The following is an 18749-nucleotide window of genomic DNA, read 5'->3' as shown; positions in this document are numbered from 1 at the left end:
GACTAGACTCATGGACCAATCCAAAGTCCAAAAAAAAAAAAAAAAATCCATGTGTTTTTAGTGCTGATAAGTCCCGACCCTCAGCCACTGATTTCTCGGTATGTTGTTCAGTAAAAACAAAAACTGCATACTGCTGCTTCTATATTATATAGAATGGAATATAATTTATAATAGAACAGAAAAGAACATAGTAATGTAGAATAGAACAGCATGATAATATACTGTAGAATAGAACAGAATAGAATTTAAACAAAGTGACACAGACATAATATTGTATCTTGAACAAAAACCACAGACGCCTCAGTTGTGTTACCACAGCTTGATTTATTGTACTAAATTTTAAGTTTGACAGCAATTATGTAAATATTCATTCAAGTGTTCAACATAATGTCAAATTGTGGTTCTTGGAAATAAATGACTGATTGCAGTGCTAATAGTCTTATAATTGTTCTTTCCATTAAAATGTAGGTGAAGAAACATTCTATATTTCACTATAAGCAAATATTTAATCTAAAACACTGGACTCCTAAGTATGTGTTGGATCAAGAGTGCATGTGTTGTGGTAGGTGGCATCAATTTATTTTAGCTACTGCAGGTCCTTTTTAAATCAATGGCTTAAAAATGTAACAATGTTTTTAGACATAAAGGTAAGTGATACAGAATGATTGTGGCAAGTGTATTTGTCGACTTCTTGTACCCCTGGATTAGTGCACTTTTTACTAATGTGCACCTGATAATGATATACAGGAAAATGACTCCAGTCTTACTCTGCTTTAGCACCTTGTGTTGAGGAATATATCAAACAAAAATTAAGCTAGAGGCCTTTCAGCATGAAAATACAGAGAGAGAGAGAAAAAAATACAATTGCAATTTTATCAAAATACATATTCAGCACATAATCTTTGGAGTGTTACTAGTAACTTGACCTCTTGATATTACTGCAGTGTCTTCCTGTCCCCAAAACCCATTTCCACTGGTGCATCATTGAGTTCAGGCAGATGACAGAGTTGCATTCTTTCTAAGGTCTTTCTAAGTTGTCAGTTCAGCTATGATGAAATGCATTTTTACCTCTTTTGCCACAATGTAAGTGCTTAAACAGCATAGATTTAGTGTCCCAGACAGCAACATAGTGTCTATGTTGCCGTCTGGGGTGGATAAAATGCATCCGTTCTACTCTGAGCATTGTGCTGAACCCTATGACACACCAATCCCCCCCTTCACTAAAAACCCACCCTATCCCTCAGCAGATCCACCGAATGAATCGCTCAAAAAAGCTGGCTTTGTTCAAACGGCCAAAATCCTGACCCCTGAAAATGGCCGTCTGGTCTCCTAGCGAAAGCTTTGCCAGGACTTCGTTGTCGACATCGCTGCCCATGGCAATCACCGTGGGAACGCCCTCTACCCTGCGCATTGAGCTAATGCCTTCCTCCAGGCTCTTGTTGTTGGTGACCCCGTCAGTGATGAAGACGAAAGACATCTCGGCATTTCGTCTATACAATCGGGAGCCCACAATGTTGTCGACGGCGTAGATAATACCACTTCCCACATTGGAAGTAGAATCCAGGTACCTCATGTTGGCCAGGCCATCAGCGATGACCGTGAAGTTGTTGGTAAGTTTGAAGGCCAGTTGGTGTCGGTTTTCATCGCCAAACTGCAGAAGAGCCACCCTGGCGTTACGTGCATCGTTATCTCCCCGGGCTAGGGACAGGCGGTTAGCGACATTTTCCACGAACTCGCTTGCATAGCGGAAATTCTCCTGACCCATGCGCTCCGAGCCATCCAGCATAAAGATGATATCAACCGGCCGCTGGATGCAGTTGGCTACGGCTGGCTCTATAAAATACAAAAACAGCAATGATTATCTAGGTTGTCATGCTTTGGATTTAGGTGGTACTTCAAGCTTGAATTGGACCAATAAAAAATTCTTGAATAAACATTCGCAGCGTTCAAAATCAAATACTTCGCTATTATATAGTATGCGAAAAACAGTACGGCAATGGAGTAGTATGTCCGAATACATAGTATTCAAAAACCAGTAGGTCGAAAAGTACCCGGATGACCTACTACTTCCACCAAGATTTTGAAGTGCACTTTCGATGAACACTTTACTATCCCATGAGGCCACGGGAGAGGATTTATGATTGGCAGTGAAGTGACGTGACTGGTAGGTCACGTGACAGTAACAACATGTCGGATGTAGTATGTCCAAATTTAATTCATACTACCCATATTTATACTATATAGAATGCACTTTTTTAATGATTGAGAAGTAAATTCAAATTCAAATGTAGTACCTACTCAGTATGTGATTTTGAATGCACCGATTGTTTTATTAATTGTGCAAAACAAAATGTTATATAGAGATAAAGTTAATTTAAAAGTAAATAAACCTAGAAATAATTTCATTGCTAAAGATATTTATTTGTTACAAATAATTCAAGTTGCATTTCTTGCAGTCCGAGAGCTTGCCATTATAATTGTACATAATTGTATTACCAAGAAAAAACTCATTATTTACTATAATGGCAGACTGAAAAAATATTCTCACTGAATTGTGCATAGTCCATATAGCTCAGAAATCTTTTTTTCACTCAGATGTACATGGCTAATTCACATTGATGTGTATTTCCAACCTGTATAAATATCACTGAGATAATCAGCAATCATGCAATAAATGTCACATAAATTAACGTTTATATAAGGAGGCTACAAAAAGTATGACTGAACTGCCATTGTACAGTACATACATGCTTTTAGAATTATATACTTTCTAAAGATTTATGTTGCCTAAAAATCAGATTAACTCTTGGGGGCAATTATTTAGGAAATATACTTAATAAATTTAAAAAGAAACGTTGTTAAAATATTTTTTTAAGAATAAAACTGAATGCTATAACAATGGTAAAGCAATTTAGAAAAAAATAAATTCTCAATTGATCATCAAACAAATTATTTGTGTACAATATATTTGGCATTTGAAGGTCAACAATGGTAAAGCTGCAGTAAAAAGCTTCCAACCTATGAGAAGCTACTGCACTCTCAATGTGCAAAGTGCAAAACTGAAATGAATTTAGAATCAAAATGAATTGTACATTAATGTACAGATGCTTTAAAGGAATAGATCAACCAAAAATGAAAATTCTGTCATCATTACATGTTACTTCAAACCTTTATGACCTTCTTTTCATGTACTACTTTTAAGACACTTTTATGGCGTTGTTATTTTCCTTTCTAGAGCTTTACAGCCCCTGGTCACTATGTTTTCATTGTATGGAAGAAAGAAAGTCATACAGGTTTGGAACAACATGCGATTGAGTAAATGATGACAGAATTTTCTTTTTTATGTGAAAAAAACAACAACAAAAAAACATTAAAAAAATCCCTTCAAATCCTAGAAACCCTGAGGATTCAAGCTAACTAGGGTAAGATAATGATAGCATGCTATGCAAGCAAAGTGTTGAAAAATCTGTTCATCTATTCTCTTCATTTGCAAATTTGAATGCAAACAATTATTACAGAGCAGCAGGCATCAATGTCAAGAGGCAAAGGTTGCCATTTCACATTTTTGTAGCAGGGAATTGTTTTTAGCAGAGGTTAGCAAAGAATTAAGTTTTTTTGTTAACTGGCCATGATGCTAACATGCTAGTTTCTTGCAAACTGCATCTTTAAGAGAGGTATCAGCAACTGCATTCGATTACTTTTAACGCAAAAACTACATTCATGCATAGACCAGCTAGCTTTTTACTTAACTGTTGTTATTATTATTAAGCACAATTCTACAGCGAGGCCAAGTGCTTCCTACTGTATCCTTTTAGTCAAGCTACCAATGAAATTTTTGGGGGAAATGCCCAATCCCATGCTTCCTAACACAAGCCAAGAGCTATGTTTGGGTCTCCCATGTCAGAATAGATCAATTTAAACGAGTCAATGAACAGATCGGTCCATCTCTGTTTGTCAGGTTCAGGGGTCTGTTTAGCCATCTGGGCTGCATAAGCCAATGTAGCTACAGCCTTGGTGTAGGTATCAGGGTGTTTGGCCTCTTGTAGATTGTTCATTAAGTCTGAGATGCTTAGTACAGTGGTTGGGATGGGACTGTCCTTCCACTCCTCTGCAAGGGCATCATCTGCAAGTGAGTGTTGAAACAATAGTTTTAGGGGCCTAGCAACTGGCTCCCTCTCTAGATGCTGTTTTGATTGATTTGAGTTTTTATTTTGATAACTTTTGCGCTGATCATTGTGCGTTTAGCTGACACGCTCAAAGGGAAATGTCACTCAATGACTGTTTACACACAATTAAAATGTTCAGATAACTTTTTACCTCAGTGCGGTGGATTCCTTGAGCCTCTGTTATCCTTTAATGATTTGTTGATGTTTTCCATGAGACATTTTTTTTATTATTGATTTCATATATGATTTTTGTAGCCTGGTAGTAGTTTGATATTGTATAAATGTTTATGTCATTCATACAGTACATGACAAAAAAAAAATCTAAATTAACTGGTCAAACTGCTCATTTATACAGTAAATTACTCTGACTATTAGGTAGGCATTGCACATTTGTACTTGTTTTTGAACAAGAGCTTGCCAGGACTGCATTTATTTGATCAAAAATACAGTACAAACAGTAGTATTAATACAATTCAAAATAACTGTTTTGCATTTTTAATATATTTTAAAATGTAATTTATTCCATTGATGGCAAAGCTGAATTTCCAGCATCATTACTCCTGTCTTCAGTTTCACATGATCCTTCAGAAATCATTCTGATTTGGTGCTCAAGAAACATTTCTTATTATTATAAATTCTGAAAACAGTTGTGCTGCTGCTTAATACGTTTGTGGAAACCGTGATTTCTGAGGAGTCTTTGATGAAGAGAAAGCTTTTATTTCAAATAGAACTCTGTTGTAACATTATAATGTAACATTATAATGTCTTTACTGTCATTTTTTATCAATTGAATGCATCCTTGCAAAATAAAAGTACTAATTTCTTTCTAAAAAACACTTAATAACCCCATTTTTAGCATTTGTATAACAGCAACTTTGTATTTATCATTCTATATAGATTCAAAACAAGGTGAAAAAGTTCCCACTGCCATGTTTAGTTTATGCAAACGGTGCTACAGTGACATTCCCCTTGTGCGACTGGGCTGGTTATCACACATAACAATATATATAACATATACATTTGAGATGCATAACCTAACAAATGTATATCATTTGTTATGTGCACTGGATCGTTAATGTATAAAAGTAACCTTCATGAATATGTTGATAATTTACTCTATGTGGATTTTATTATTTTGCAGAGAAAACATTGTTAATATGGCTTCAATAGGCCAAATACAACCTGAGGGTTTTTTTTTATATTAGCATAATATAATGGTTGACAATAATTGGCCATGAATAATATTGTATGCAGTGTTGTTATTGGTAACTAAAACAATTAAAAATCGTTTTTTGGTATAAATATTAATATTAGATGAAAAAATGTATCTTAAAATGACATTTAAAAATGTTGCCTTGGCAATTAACTGAAATAAATAAGATTTTTAAAGTACTAAAAAAATACTAAACCGGAAACTGAAATAAAAATAAATGAAAACTAAATAGAAATATAAAAAATAAAAATGATTTAATTACAAAAACTGAAAAAAAAAATATATATATATATACAAAAACTAATTCAAAATATTAATAAATACTATAATTGTACAATTATACTAAAATAACACATTGTATGTATAGAGTACTTCGCTTCTATTTAAATCCATCCAAAGTCTGTGAAAAAGGCAATTTCAAAAACAATAAGGTAAAGAAGAAAAATAATAAAATGTAGGTATTTTTGGGATACATTGACTTGGCTGAAACAAAAACATTCAGAATGTCTTTTCAAGAATTAGGAGCCTTCATCTTTTGGGAATGGATAAATTAGGAAGGAACACTTACCACTTTTACATGGAAGATCTGGACAAACGATCACTGGATCTAATACAAAAAAGAAAAGAAAGCTCTATTATTATAATCTTGGATATGAAGACATAAAAACTTGACTACAGTCAGGCCAGGTCACGAGACTTACCTGGGCAGAGTACGTTCTCGATCCTATCGATGAAATCTTCAGCGACCAGGTCGGCGAAACGCCTCATGCCCATGACCCTTTCATCTTTTCTGCAAGCGATGGACTTCAGGCTTTCATTCTCTTCCGGCTGTTCGAACATGTCACCAATACCGATGGCATTCACGTCAATGCTGGGGTAGTCGCAGAGGTAACTGAGCAGTTTGTCATCATCACGGGGGTCATACCGGCCGTCTGTGATCACAACCACTGTGACGTTAGCCTTCGCACGACGGCTGTCGCGAATCAGGTTATCGTAGGCGAACTTCAGGGCGGAAGGCGTCCACGTTCCTCCAGCGATCCACTCGAGCCTCTTCACAGCATCTTTGAAGGCGGACAAAGAGTCGATCTTGGAGTCGTTGAGGCGAATAGCTTGGAATGTTCCGTTGTGACTGTACTGGACAACGCCGACTCGAGTTCCTTAGAAATTGACCAAATACAAATTTTGTTTGATTAAATTGAACCACTTCTGCATTGCTACTAAATGTATTTAAAAGCTAATAAGCTAAGTAATTTTGCTATTAACAGACAAATAGAAACACAATGATGTCTTTTTACCTGTTTCAGAACTGGGATCTTTTGCCATTGAGCCCAGTCTGTTGATGGTATTGATCACAAAGTTCTTCTCCAGGGTGAAGTTGGTCAACCCTACACTCTCAGAGCTGTCAATCACAAACACAATATCCAGGGCACCACATCTCTTTTCACAATCTGAAACGAACAAGAAAATTGTGTGACAAAAGGAAATATACTGTAGCTATCCATTCATCTCTACTGAAAAGTTATAAGAATCTTACCACAGCATCCACAGGTCTCTCTGATGTAGTTCATGACATCACATTCCTGAGAAAATGCATTCAACATTCATCCCTAACGTAATTATGTGCTATTTAATTAGAAAAACTGAATGTTAATGCTTACAGAAAGGCCAGGGTCTCCCTCTGGTCCAGGGTCACCCTGTTAAGGACATCATTTAAAATTGTTTAATATTAAGTTCACATAAATTGCACTGATGTTGCCATTTAAGCTCTGAATAGATCAAATATTCCATCCTTTAAATATCAATATGCACTAAAAAGTAAGCTTACATTTCTTCCTCCATCTCCTTCAGACCCCCTTGCTCCAGGCTCTCCTGGGGGTCCGGGCTCTCCCTGAAACACAATGAAGAAATATTATCATTTTTATTATAATTATTATTATTAATATATATTAAGAAAGTAAAATTGGTTGGAAAAGGAATTTCGTGTTGACTTTAAAGTCACCATGAAATCAAAATATACAATTCTTATTTTTTATTGGAATATTGCAGTTTAAAAAAAAAAATATTTATCCGTGCACATCATTATTAAAAAAAAAATGAATGTGCCCTCATAATCTTTAATCAAAATAACTTGGGGCGTGAGGGCGGGCCAACCTGTGACTCACATAAAAACGACCAATAGCAAACCACAACCATCCAATCAGTACCCAATGGACAAAATCAAGACCCACCCAACATTTTTCTTGTTCGAGAAGCCGTTTCACTCGGATATACGTTACAATAGAGAAGAAAAGACAGTCACAACTTCCGTTTCATGCCAACTATTTCAGAACAGCTAACGCGCAGGTAAAATGAGTCAATTTGCTTACCGGCTCTCCTGGAGTTCCGTTTAGACCTGGGTCGCCCTTTGGTCCGCAGTCTCCTCTACTTCCCCTGGGTCCAGGTGCACCTTTATCACCCCTGTCACCCTGTAGAACAAATATATATTATATAATATATTAATATATGGCAGAAATAATGTTGATATGGCTTGGAAAAACTGTTTGTATTTTACAAAATGTTAAACTCTAATGTGATCTAAAGCTCTGTGAACTGAAATAACTTTCAATATAAGTACAAATTTAAAAAAAACTACAGTACCGGAGTTCCTCTTGGTCCAGGATAGCTGAATCCAGGTCTGCCAGTATCACCCTATGACAAGAGAAGCAACATTTTGTTTTTATAAAAGACAAGCAAGCATTGTAACATTACCATTTTAAAACGATATGACTTTTTTTGTGTGTGTGATGTACCTTTGGTCCTGGGGGGCCAGGATCACCTCTAGGGCCAGAATCACCTGGGTCACCAAGGGAACCCTATAATGGAGATAACATGTTCATTACTAATTCTAGCAAAACAAGTTAATCAGCTGACTGGGCAGTGACACAACAAGGCAGTTGCCTTTGGTTTCTGACACTTTCAGTCAATGTGTACTGTGAGGAAAATATGACTTGACATTTTTTGATTTAACAAGAGAAATTATGTATTGTTTTACATCTCTGCCTGCTTCTCCAGGAGCTCCTGGTGGGCCTCTTGGTCCTGGAAGTCCATTATCACCCTAGAAGTTAGAAACAAAACCAAAAACAAATATATATTTTTAATCATGTCCACTTTAAAACTGATAAAAATCTTTTTTTGTTTGTTTGTTTTTTCAGTATTTAAGCAGCCAAATCACAAAATCACCAAATTACCTTGGATCCTTTGTTGCCAACTTCCCCAGCAAGACCCCTGGGTCCCTCAGGACCTGATTCACCCTGTCAGACGTTATAAATATTTCAATAAATCATCTAGGATATTGATAAAATAATTATTACATTAAAATAATATTGTCTCCCCTCATGTAATTGGAGTTTACAACAGAAAAAAGAGCTACTTACTAAACCTTTTTTCATTATTTTCAGTGAACCCAAACACTGACCTTGTCTCCTTTTATCCCATTAGGTCCAGTGCTGCCTTTAGATCCAAATTCTCCTCTTCTTCCCTAAAAATGCAATGGTAAATATTACAATTCTGACGACACAGGTCAACCTACTGTAAGTTTTACATGTCCAAAAACTATTCCTCACAGGGTCGCCTTTAGGTCCAAGTCCTCCAGGTGTCCCCTATAAAACAAAATAAAATTTTAACATCATATCAAAATTGATTTAGAGTGTTAAAATTAAAATAAAAACATTAATCAAAACAAATACTTACAGGAGATCCTTTCTGGCCAGGAGATCCAGGCGATCCAGGGCTTCCTCTCTCTCCCTGTAGGGGGTGTCAGAGAGTACATTACAAAATGTTTGATAGGCAATATTACAGTTTTTCTCAATTGTGTTTACACACATTTTCTGGTACTTGAGACACAATGACCACAACATGTAACTCATTCACCAACCGCCTGAACCAATTCTGCTGAACTACAAGCACAATTCCTGCTTTACACTCAAATTGCAGTTCTAAAACACACTTTTTTCAAAACACTACACACAATTCTCTGCTTTTGGCACAATTTTCATGCAGAAAATCTCTTGTTTTCACAAGGAACACACTGCCATTCAAATATGCACACTGACTCATCACATGGGCAAACACCCGTCACACAGTTTTACAATTAGCAATCAGAGCTTTAGCATAAAAGAGCAACAGGTGCTTCAATGGAGCAATGGATGCCAACATTGGATTTTTTTTTTTTTACTGTAACTGTATACAGTAAATTCTTCTGTTGTTTTGTATGTAGACCACTGTATGTACAACTTTGTGTTGGTTGGGATGTACACTGTGTACATTGTTTTTGTGGGAAAAATTAAATATATTTGTTACCGTGAATTTGTGTGTTCTGAGTATAAAAACAATATTCTCAAATATTTTACAACACACTTATGTATGTACTGTCTGTAGTAAGTGTAACACTGAACAAAAAAAAGGCCTAAGTCATTATGATGAATGGAGAAGAAGTGTTTTGCATTCATCATAGTGTTTTACATTGAGCACATCAGTGTTCAACTGGTTCTTATAAATGTCTATTCATATGATGGTTTGTGTGTGTCATTTGAAAACAAAATACCATTTTGAGAAGAAATAACATTGTTTTGAATGTAAAGTTTCATTTTGCAGGAGAATTGAGGGGTTTTGCCCATTGTGTGTGTTTTTTTGGATATGTGTTTAGAGTTCTGAGAATATGAGGCATGCTTTCAGAAAATGTGTGTAAACAATCGAGAAAAACTGTAATGTAATCTCTGTGGTTAGGAGATCTTACTTTGGGTCCAGGATCTCCAGCCAGGCCAGGTGGACCTGGTCTTCCTGGACGACCTGGATCACCCTGAGAACAAAGTGAGAAACCATCACACTTCCAACTAAAACGCCTAAATATTGGCTTTTAAATGTCAATTTTATTTTTCTCTGTAATTTATCAGGTGCCTTTTCTCCCGGACTCCCTGAAGGACCAGATTCTCCAACACTTCCAGGAAAGCCATCAGGACCCTGTGAAAGACATATTCATTAATTGACATTAAACATCTTGTATAACTTAAGTAACAGATATTCAAAAGAAAAGACTCGCATACCTTGTCACCCGGGTCACCTTTGCAGCCAGGAGCGCCAATCCTGCCAATTTTACCCTGTTAAAAAAAAAACAGACATTTTTATTTATTTTTTTATTTACATTTTTATTATTTTGATGTATATTTTGACAGTCTAATGACCCGTCCGCAGTGCGTGCCCATCCGCTACGCCAATGAGTCTACCCCACATATACCATAACTAACCTTCTGCCCATCCGTTCCATTGCGGCCAGATATTCCTGCAACACCCTATTAGAATAAAAATGTTTTGTAAATATTTCAAAATACATGCTGCATATGGAAGATTCTGAATTCAGAGAAAATATAAAGTGATAAGTAAATGTTATGAGAAACTTACCTTTTTCCCTTGTGTTCCAATTTCTCCCTAAAAACAGATCGTTTCCATATAAACAAAAGTAAGTTCTTGGTACATTATCAATATGCCAACCACATTTATCAGATCTAACAGATAACATTGAGAAAAATCGTACCTTTTCTCCTCTAATACCAGGGTCTCCCTAAATGAGAAAAGAAACAGTAGGGTGGTTACAACTAGTAAATTGAACATTTAAAGTGCGATAATGCTGATATATACATAATATATTTTAATGACAGCTACTTAGATGTACACAACATTTGAACTGAACTGAGTATTTAACACAATATATAACACAAAAAAAAAACCCTAATGATATATTGTCAAGGCTGTCTGAGCCTTCCTTCCTTTCTGGTAATCAGCTAAGCAAATATGGTTATCAGTTAATGCGAATAATGTCAAAATAGCCAAATATGTGCAGATTAATTGGTCTGACCGAATATATATTGGTCTATGATTAGACATTTCATTGCACACGAGGAATGTGAAGAACTTACTTTATGTCCAGGATGTCCAATGGGTCCCTCAATACCAGGATCTCCCTGTAGGTTTTGACATGAGTTAATACAAATAGCATTCACTGAATACAAATTATGTTTAGTATAGTCTTTGATTGAAGTGCAGTATTTTACCACCTGCTTTCATGAGAACTGGTTTGTACTCACAGGACGTCCGGGTTGACCTTTAAGGCCAGGGTTACCGTTATCTCCTTTAGCTCCCTGTAATAATCAAGGCACCATGATCAAGTCTTAAACAGCTGTGAAATTTACTTAAGATTTTAGTCTTTTTTACTATAGTTCTTTGAGATACTCACTTTCTGCCCCTTGTATCCTGGTGGACCTGGAGGGCCTGGAGTCTCCAGACATTTTGTAGAGTAGCACTGGAAAATTATGATGATTTTGAGTTAGAAATCATAATACAATGTTAAGATATTTTACATTTTTTAAAGATGTTTAGTCAGTTATTTGATAAAGCTGTGAGGAGGACAATAAAATTCCAGATGCTTTAAACAAATCCTATTATATTTTCTGGAAAAATTACAGAAAACCTTTGTAGACCTATCAGCCACTCTTAAAAATAAAAATTCTTTACTGACATTGGTGGTACTATGAAGAGCCTTTAACATTCATGGAATCTTTCCATTGCACAAAAATGTTCTATATAGTGGAAAAAGGTTCTTTAGACCATTCAAATGTTTAAAAATATGGTTCTTTGAAGAACAAACTCAAAAATGGTTCCTCTATGGCATCGCTGTCAAAACCCTTATGAGGAAACCCCTCTGAGGAAAGTGATGCAACATGTTGGCACTCAATAATTTTTTTTTTTAAATCAATAGATGTCAGTACACTGATAGGGATCTCACCTCTTGATAAGCCAGATGAAGCTGTAAGAGAGAACAAGACCAAAGGAAGATTATTAAAATACTAAATCTCTTATTTCTTATTTTATCATTAAATGTATCTGAAAACGATCCAGTATCATAATTTCAGATTATTATGCCACTGAAAGGCATTGCATTACCATTGTGTCATAAATGCGGTCAATTGTTGATGTCACTAAGACAGGCCCTGCTGTGAGATCGACCGCCATGAATTTATCACGATAAACTCCTGGCGGCGAGTTAGCGATCTCCATGAGTCCCGCCTCCTCCAGGTTCCTAGACGATGCGACAGCAAAGATCTTAATTAACTTATCGCGTGCTTGTTCCGACGCCACTTTGATCCCACCACATGGGCTTCCTGTCACGTGACCATCTGTGATGACCACCGCAAAGCGATTGACATTGGTTTTGGGTGGAGAGCTGATGAGTTGTTGGGTCATGTTGGTGATGGCACAGTCAATATAAGTGCCCTTGCCCAGGTATCTGATCGGTTTGAGCAACCTGATGAATTCTTCCTTATTGGTGACACGGCTGATGATCTCCTGCTTCTGGGAGAAGTGAAGGCCTCCAACAGACCAGCTGATCTGAACTGAATCTCTGTAGTTAAAGTCTTGTAGTTTCTTAGCAAATTCTTCGGTAAACTGTTTGATGCTTTCTACCAAGCTGCCAGGTGGGTTCTCCTGCAGAGCTATGGTCTCAGATGTGTCGATGACAAAGTACAGGTCGATTGGGCACTGGATTGGTTCTGGAGGGACAGAACACACACACAGCAACACAAGTCACTAAAACAACATGAAATAATATTAAATAACTGTTATACTTGTTTAAAAAAATACTACTGTTAGAGCTGCATGATTCTGGATAATTTGAAAATCACGTTTTTTGTTTTTTTCAAATTCTAAATGTTTTTACGATTCTGAACAGACAACTTTACCAAAATAACATAATGTACTAGAGGTACTACATGTATGTACTACATTTAAAAATGTTTCTTTAATTTGAATCAGTAAGAATGAATGATTCAATGACTCACTCATAACTTTCATGCACTGCGTTAGATTAAACTGGGAAGGGTCATAGCACTTGCATATTGTTGTCCTATTGTTAGTTTAACTGCTTCTATTTTTCTCATTTGTAAGTCGCTTCGGATAAAAGCGTCTGCTAAATGAATTTTTTAACAAATCTCATGAGTGAATTATTCAATGACAAATACATTTCACCTGTCACTACCTAGTGACAAAACGATCAAATTGTTTTTTAAAGCACCAAGTTACTTTCAAAAGGTGATTTGCTCTATTTTGATCGGTTCTGTAGACATCAGTGTTTATATCTGAACAATAAAATTTTATCCCAGTACTTATGTGATAATTTGAATTCATGTAACACAAAAATAACGTGTGTGGTTAAAAAGGAAGCTGTTTCATACCTATATATAGGCCTAACAACTGCTCTCTCTGACTCGGATTTCAATGCTGTGATTTTGTCAAAGGTTTAATAGACACAGGCAAATTGTTATCATTTATGAATAAGATCACATGGGTGTTTGAATCTAGATTGCGATCTTTTAACGATTAATCGTGCAGCTCTAACTACCCTTCAAAAGTATGGGGTCAGTATTTATTTTATTTTTTAAGAAATTCAACTTTCTTATTTGAGCAAGGATGCATTATATTGGTCACAAGTAACAGTAAAAACATTAATAATGTTTATCATTTATTTGATAACAAATACAGCAAAAACAGTAATATTGTGAAATATTATTTTCAAAAATCAAAATAACTGTTTTCTATTTTAATATATTTTAAAATGTAATTTATTCCTGTGATGGCAAAGCTGATATTATCACTGTTGAAAACAGTTTCTTAATATTTTTGTGGAACCTGTTATATATTTTTCCTAGGATTCTTTAATAAAATTCAGATGCAAGTAAAAAAAAACAGCATTTCTTTTGAAATAGAAATGATTTCAAATCTAACAAACATTATAAATGCCACTTTTGATCAATTAATATGTCGATCCATATTGTTAAATAAAACATATGTGAAATGAGCAAGGAAATAATACATTCATATTATAATAAAGCAGATAAATCGGTTACTAAAGCAAGCATTTACTCACCTGTGCAAGGAATGTTGACTGTAGTCTGGCCCTGCGTGTGAATGGCCACAAACAAGAGGAGGAGGATCGATAGTCTCATCATCCTCATTCTCCTTCCTAAACAGACATTTATAAAGCAGACTTTTACAAGAGGGCAAAAAATATGTTTCTGCAGTGCCATAAGTTGGGGAATGTGACCGTTTTACCACTTTAAATTAAAGTAGGCTACTCTGATGCACATTCATGAAATTATGAACTAACAATCTATATAAATTCACTATATACATTTTATCTAAACTATAAAAATTCAGTTTCGCATAGTGTATCTTTGCATCAGTCCAGTTGCACTATCCTACTTCTGATAGGGGCATATAAACAGCTAAACTACACCAAATGATCAATATTTATTTTATTAAGAAATTTATTTTATAATATATAATTGGATTTGTGTCAAATATATTATAGAAGTGCCCTTGAAAATGCTCAAACAGAGTTAAGTGACAAATGGAAACATGAGTTGGACACACCCATGAGAAGTTGAATTGAAAATTGAAAGACAGGAGGAAATTCAAGAGGCAATGGCATTCTGGGAAATGAAGTGTTCTTCCACAACATTCAAAGTTTGTCTTGACAAACTTTCCTTTTCCTTGTTTAAAATTCCATGTATTGAAACTTTAGGAATGTATTATTATTATCTACTTCCATAAATTCAAATGTTAGTCCTTGTTCCTGTTTGCTTCCTCAATTCAAATCCACCTCAAATTCAATTCCGAAAATTCCATTTGGAAATTAGCTATCGTACTTTTCTTCAGTTTGCTTACAATATGTATTTACTTAAAATCAACTGTCTTTAGAATAATGTTTCTGAATGTTGTAAAATGGCAACAGAGCTGTTCAGTTTGTAAAACCCAGAAGAGAATAAGCATTTTGAGTCATGAGTTTTAGGTTATGAGTAAAATAAGGATTGTGGCTAACATTACCTGAAGAAACTTGCATGTTTTGTTCTACAACATATGTTACACACAGTCCTACCTCAAACTTCAATTTTGAAGAGTTTTTAAATTGGAAGTTGCTAACAAATTGCTAAAAATGACTACAACTCCCATAAAGTTGTGAGTTTACATGCTTGACAAATCAGACAACCATTATAGAACTTATTTAGTGACTTGTTAGCAACTTAAAAACTTTTGAGGTAGGACTGTGTGTAATATATGTTGTAAAACAAAAGTTTTTAGTATATTTTTGATATGCATAATATGCATATTTTGCAATAGACATAAAATATATTGTTTATATATAATCAACATCTTTAAATCAATAGTTGTATATTTCTGCATTGTTTTTAATTTGACTATGTCATTTGCAATGCTTCATGGGATTGTAGTTCTTTCTCTTAAAGCCCTTCTCAGTCTTATTTCTTTGGTGTTTTTGTCAGATTTTTTTGTTGTTGCTTCAAATCAAAGTTGTGATTCACCTCGTAGCTGGTTGGTTTGGTTCATAGCTTATAACTCTATTCTAAACTATTAAAAACGCTGTATTATGCTGCCAGGCCAGTAGTTGGCGATGTCACTTTGTAAAGAAAAACTACAAACCTATAGACTGATCACATCATACGCATCTCTTGCGTTTTTATAGTTTACATGGAGACAATAATGGTATTGTTTAAAACTTGCACTTAGAATCCTGTTTTCAAAAGTTAGCATTTTCAGGCCCCCAATACACCATTAGCCTACTGTGTGAATGAAAGGCCAAAAACACATAAAAAGTTTTCCGTTTTTATTTGAAAACGGTGTCGTGTAAACAGTCCCTCAGTGAAGTAAAAAAAAAATCCAAATATAAATCTTACAAATTAAATCCGCATGGGGAAAATACTTCCAGTGGGCGGGCACTGTTGCAATCTATTAGCTTAAGCTTTAGATAAGGGAGTGGCTTAGGCAACCGAAAGTTGTTTCTAATTGTCTCCATAGACTCAATAATAATTATCCTAGGTTATTTGAACTTTTTACTCTGTATTTTCAATGGAATGCATTTCAATGCATTTGTGTGTGAATTATTGACCAGGCTGCTGCTGAAGCGCCAAACTTGAGTAACTAAGACAACTTTTATCTCAGATGAAAGAGTTATTTGCTAGTATTCTGAACAGATAATCTGTTGAAAACTAATCTGAGTTCATATTCATTCTGGACCTTATCTGTCAGATGCCAATTCAGACTAACTACTAAAAAAGCATCTTCCATTAAAACTACTATGTTAAATGTTTAAATGTTAAATGTTTTACAAACAATTATCTAATCTAGGCCTTCACATCATGGTTTAAAATAAAATAGGCAACAAAACAGAAATATGGCGTCTAGCCAATGTTATTCCTGCTTACATCCAAATAGCACAGGTGATTATGACATGATGAATTATCAAGTATTGTAAATATGTATGATTCATATATTGCAAATGCATTACATTTACAGGTTTTCAAGTTCTGTTTGTTGATCATACTGATTATTACACCATAACTTTTCAGGTATTTCAGGCCCATTTGACAATTTGACATATATGTGAAATATAGGCTAGTCATAATATAAACACATGCGTCTTCCCATCATCTAAAATAAGTTTTAAAATCAATTAAACCGAATGCACACATATGTAATCTATAGGACGATCTACGACATTAAATAACTTGAATAAGCGTAATGCAACTCACACAGAATTATGGAATCAATAATAATACATGCACTAAATAGTTTTTCAGCAAATATAAGAACCATAGAGAATTTATGTGAGAATTTACAGTTCACTGAATAACTGAACAATGTGCAGCAAAGTGATAGCATAAGTGCCTGAGCATTACTTCCACTCATCAGAGACAGAAACGAACTGCCAAAGTTAAAGAAAAGTTGGTCTTCACTTACCCACCAAAGATCCGAAAATCTGAAGAACTTTTCGAGTGCTGATTTATGTTTAGGGTTATCAAGCATACATTCCGAACTTGGTAAAGCAGAAATCAGAATAAAGTCCAAAATAAGGGAGTGAGCGAGAAGCCAAGCTGCAGGAGAAGTTTCCTCTGCGCTTCTCCCTCCTTGAACAGAAGTCTGGTCCCTCCTTCATCAGCGCTAGAGGACCGAGCATCTGTGCATTGCCTATTCTGTCCGCATGGCGGCGCTGTGCATCCACACTGATGGACTATACACCCACTCCTCACGATTTTTGGATATCTGGTGTTAAGATGAGGGGGTTGTGTGGATCACCCACACATGTTTACAAAGACCGGAGTAAATATTTTTTTGTTAAGAAGTATGATATGTAGCCTATTGTTTTAATTGATTCGCAGGAACTCTCATATGGCAATTTTCTTCTGTGGAAGTGCTTTAATAAAACGCACATGGCAGAAGCATCTGTCGACAGAATGACTATAGTTCATTTTCAAAGGAAACAGACATGCTTCTTTTGAGTTCTATTTGCAGAGAATGCTTATGGGAAAAACACAGCCAGGTGTTAGGCTATTAATAAAGACTTTAAATACTCTGTTCTCAAGTTTAATTGAATAACACACACACACACACACACCTATATATAATAAAATGTTGTCGTCTATATAGCAATATTATCTCTGCAGGTATTCCAAATACCAATTATTTTCAGTGTAGTAGCCTACTTTATGCTTGTTTTGTTATGCTGGTTGAAAGTCTCTTCACATCCTGATAGCAACTGCTAAGTTAATTGGTTTAAATGTATGTATATCATCTGTAACCTTAAAATGTTTATCCAATCATTGCATGCGGTCCGAATGCAATGATTCAATGTCCTGCCTGCCTGTCAACGGCGTATGTATTTTCATGTATTTGAAATGTATTTTCAAACGTCTCTCATGGTGCTTTTGTTTGCTCTGGCTGTGCGCATTCATGTGTTTTGGATGAGGCCCATACCTTAAATATGTTAAAGTTAACGTGAAAACGTGAAGGATTACCATGTGAATTATATATCAAATTTTTTTTTTTTCATAATACAGTGATGAGAATGAGATGATTTTGCATTACAGTAAGGAAAAAGCTACTTCAAAATAATTAATGTGTCATGAAAATAATGTCAGAATAGCAAGAATTTTGAATTTTCATATATGCAAGATATACTTTTTATTTCATTTTTTTTGTTATTATAGGGAGAAATATGACTTGGACATGCTCTTAAGAGGCTACATGAGCTTTACCAAGGGTTTTTTTTTTTTTCATTCTGTGACCGTAGTTATAGCCATTGGCATTTCCATAGTCAATTACATAGCCAAGCATGAGAAGGTATTTCCAATTGTAGGCATCTGACAGAGCATGTGCCATGCAGTCCAGTGAGTCACATACACCAAAAGATATCTACATAAACATTCATATTCCAGTAAACTTTCCCATAAACATGAGTAAGTGCACACCCAGTAAATAACTCACTCCTG

At 35.3% G+C, this 18749-nt stretch overlaps 1 protein-coding gene across 1 annotated transcript; it reads right to left on the bottom strand.

The window, feature by feature from the left end:
* Positions 1 to 304: 304 nt before the first annotated feature.
* Positions 305 to 17506, bottom strand: col6a2 (collagen, type VI, alpha 2). Its single transcript, XM_084101541.1, has 28 exons — positions 17221 to 17506; positions 14333 to 14428; positions 12355 to 12959; positions 12197 to 12217; positions 11648 to 11713; positions 11499 to 11552; positions 11331 to 11375; positions 10949 to 10975; positions 10816 to 10842; positions 10662 to 10706; positions 10461 to 10514; positions 10315 to 10377; positions 10154 to 10216; positions 9109 to 9162; positions 8982 to 9017; positions 8834 to 8896; positions 8607 to 8669; positions 8411 to 8473; positions 8169 to 8231; positions 8017 to 8067; positions 7746 to 7844; positions 7205 to 7267; positions 7038 to 7073; positions 6914 to 6959; positions 6675 to 6827; positions 6081 to 6536; positions 5948 to 5986; positions 305 to 1833 (listed from the first exon to the last, which is right to left on the bottom strand). The coding sequence occupies exons 2-28, from the start codon at positions 14418 to 14420 to the stop codon at positions 1241 to 1243; spliced, it is 3036 nt and encodes a 1011-aa protein (XP_083957667.1). The 5' UTR covers positions 14421 to 14428; positions 17221 to 17506; the 3' UTR covers positions 305 to 1240.
* Between the last annotated feature and the right edge of the window lie 1243 nt (positions 17507 to 18749).

The sequence above is a fragment of the Abramis brama genome, assembly GCF_963993115.1.
Source record: "Abramis brama genome assembly, chromosome: 23".
In the NCBI taxonomy this organism is placed as follows: domain Eukaryota; kingdom Metazoa; phylum Chordata; class Actinopteri; order Cypriniformes; family Leuciscidae; genus Abramis; species Abramis brama.
The sequence above is the reverse complement of the archived record's forward strand: the minus strand, read 5'-3'. Positions and strand labels throughout refer to the sequence as shown.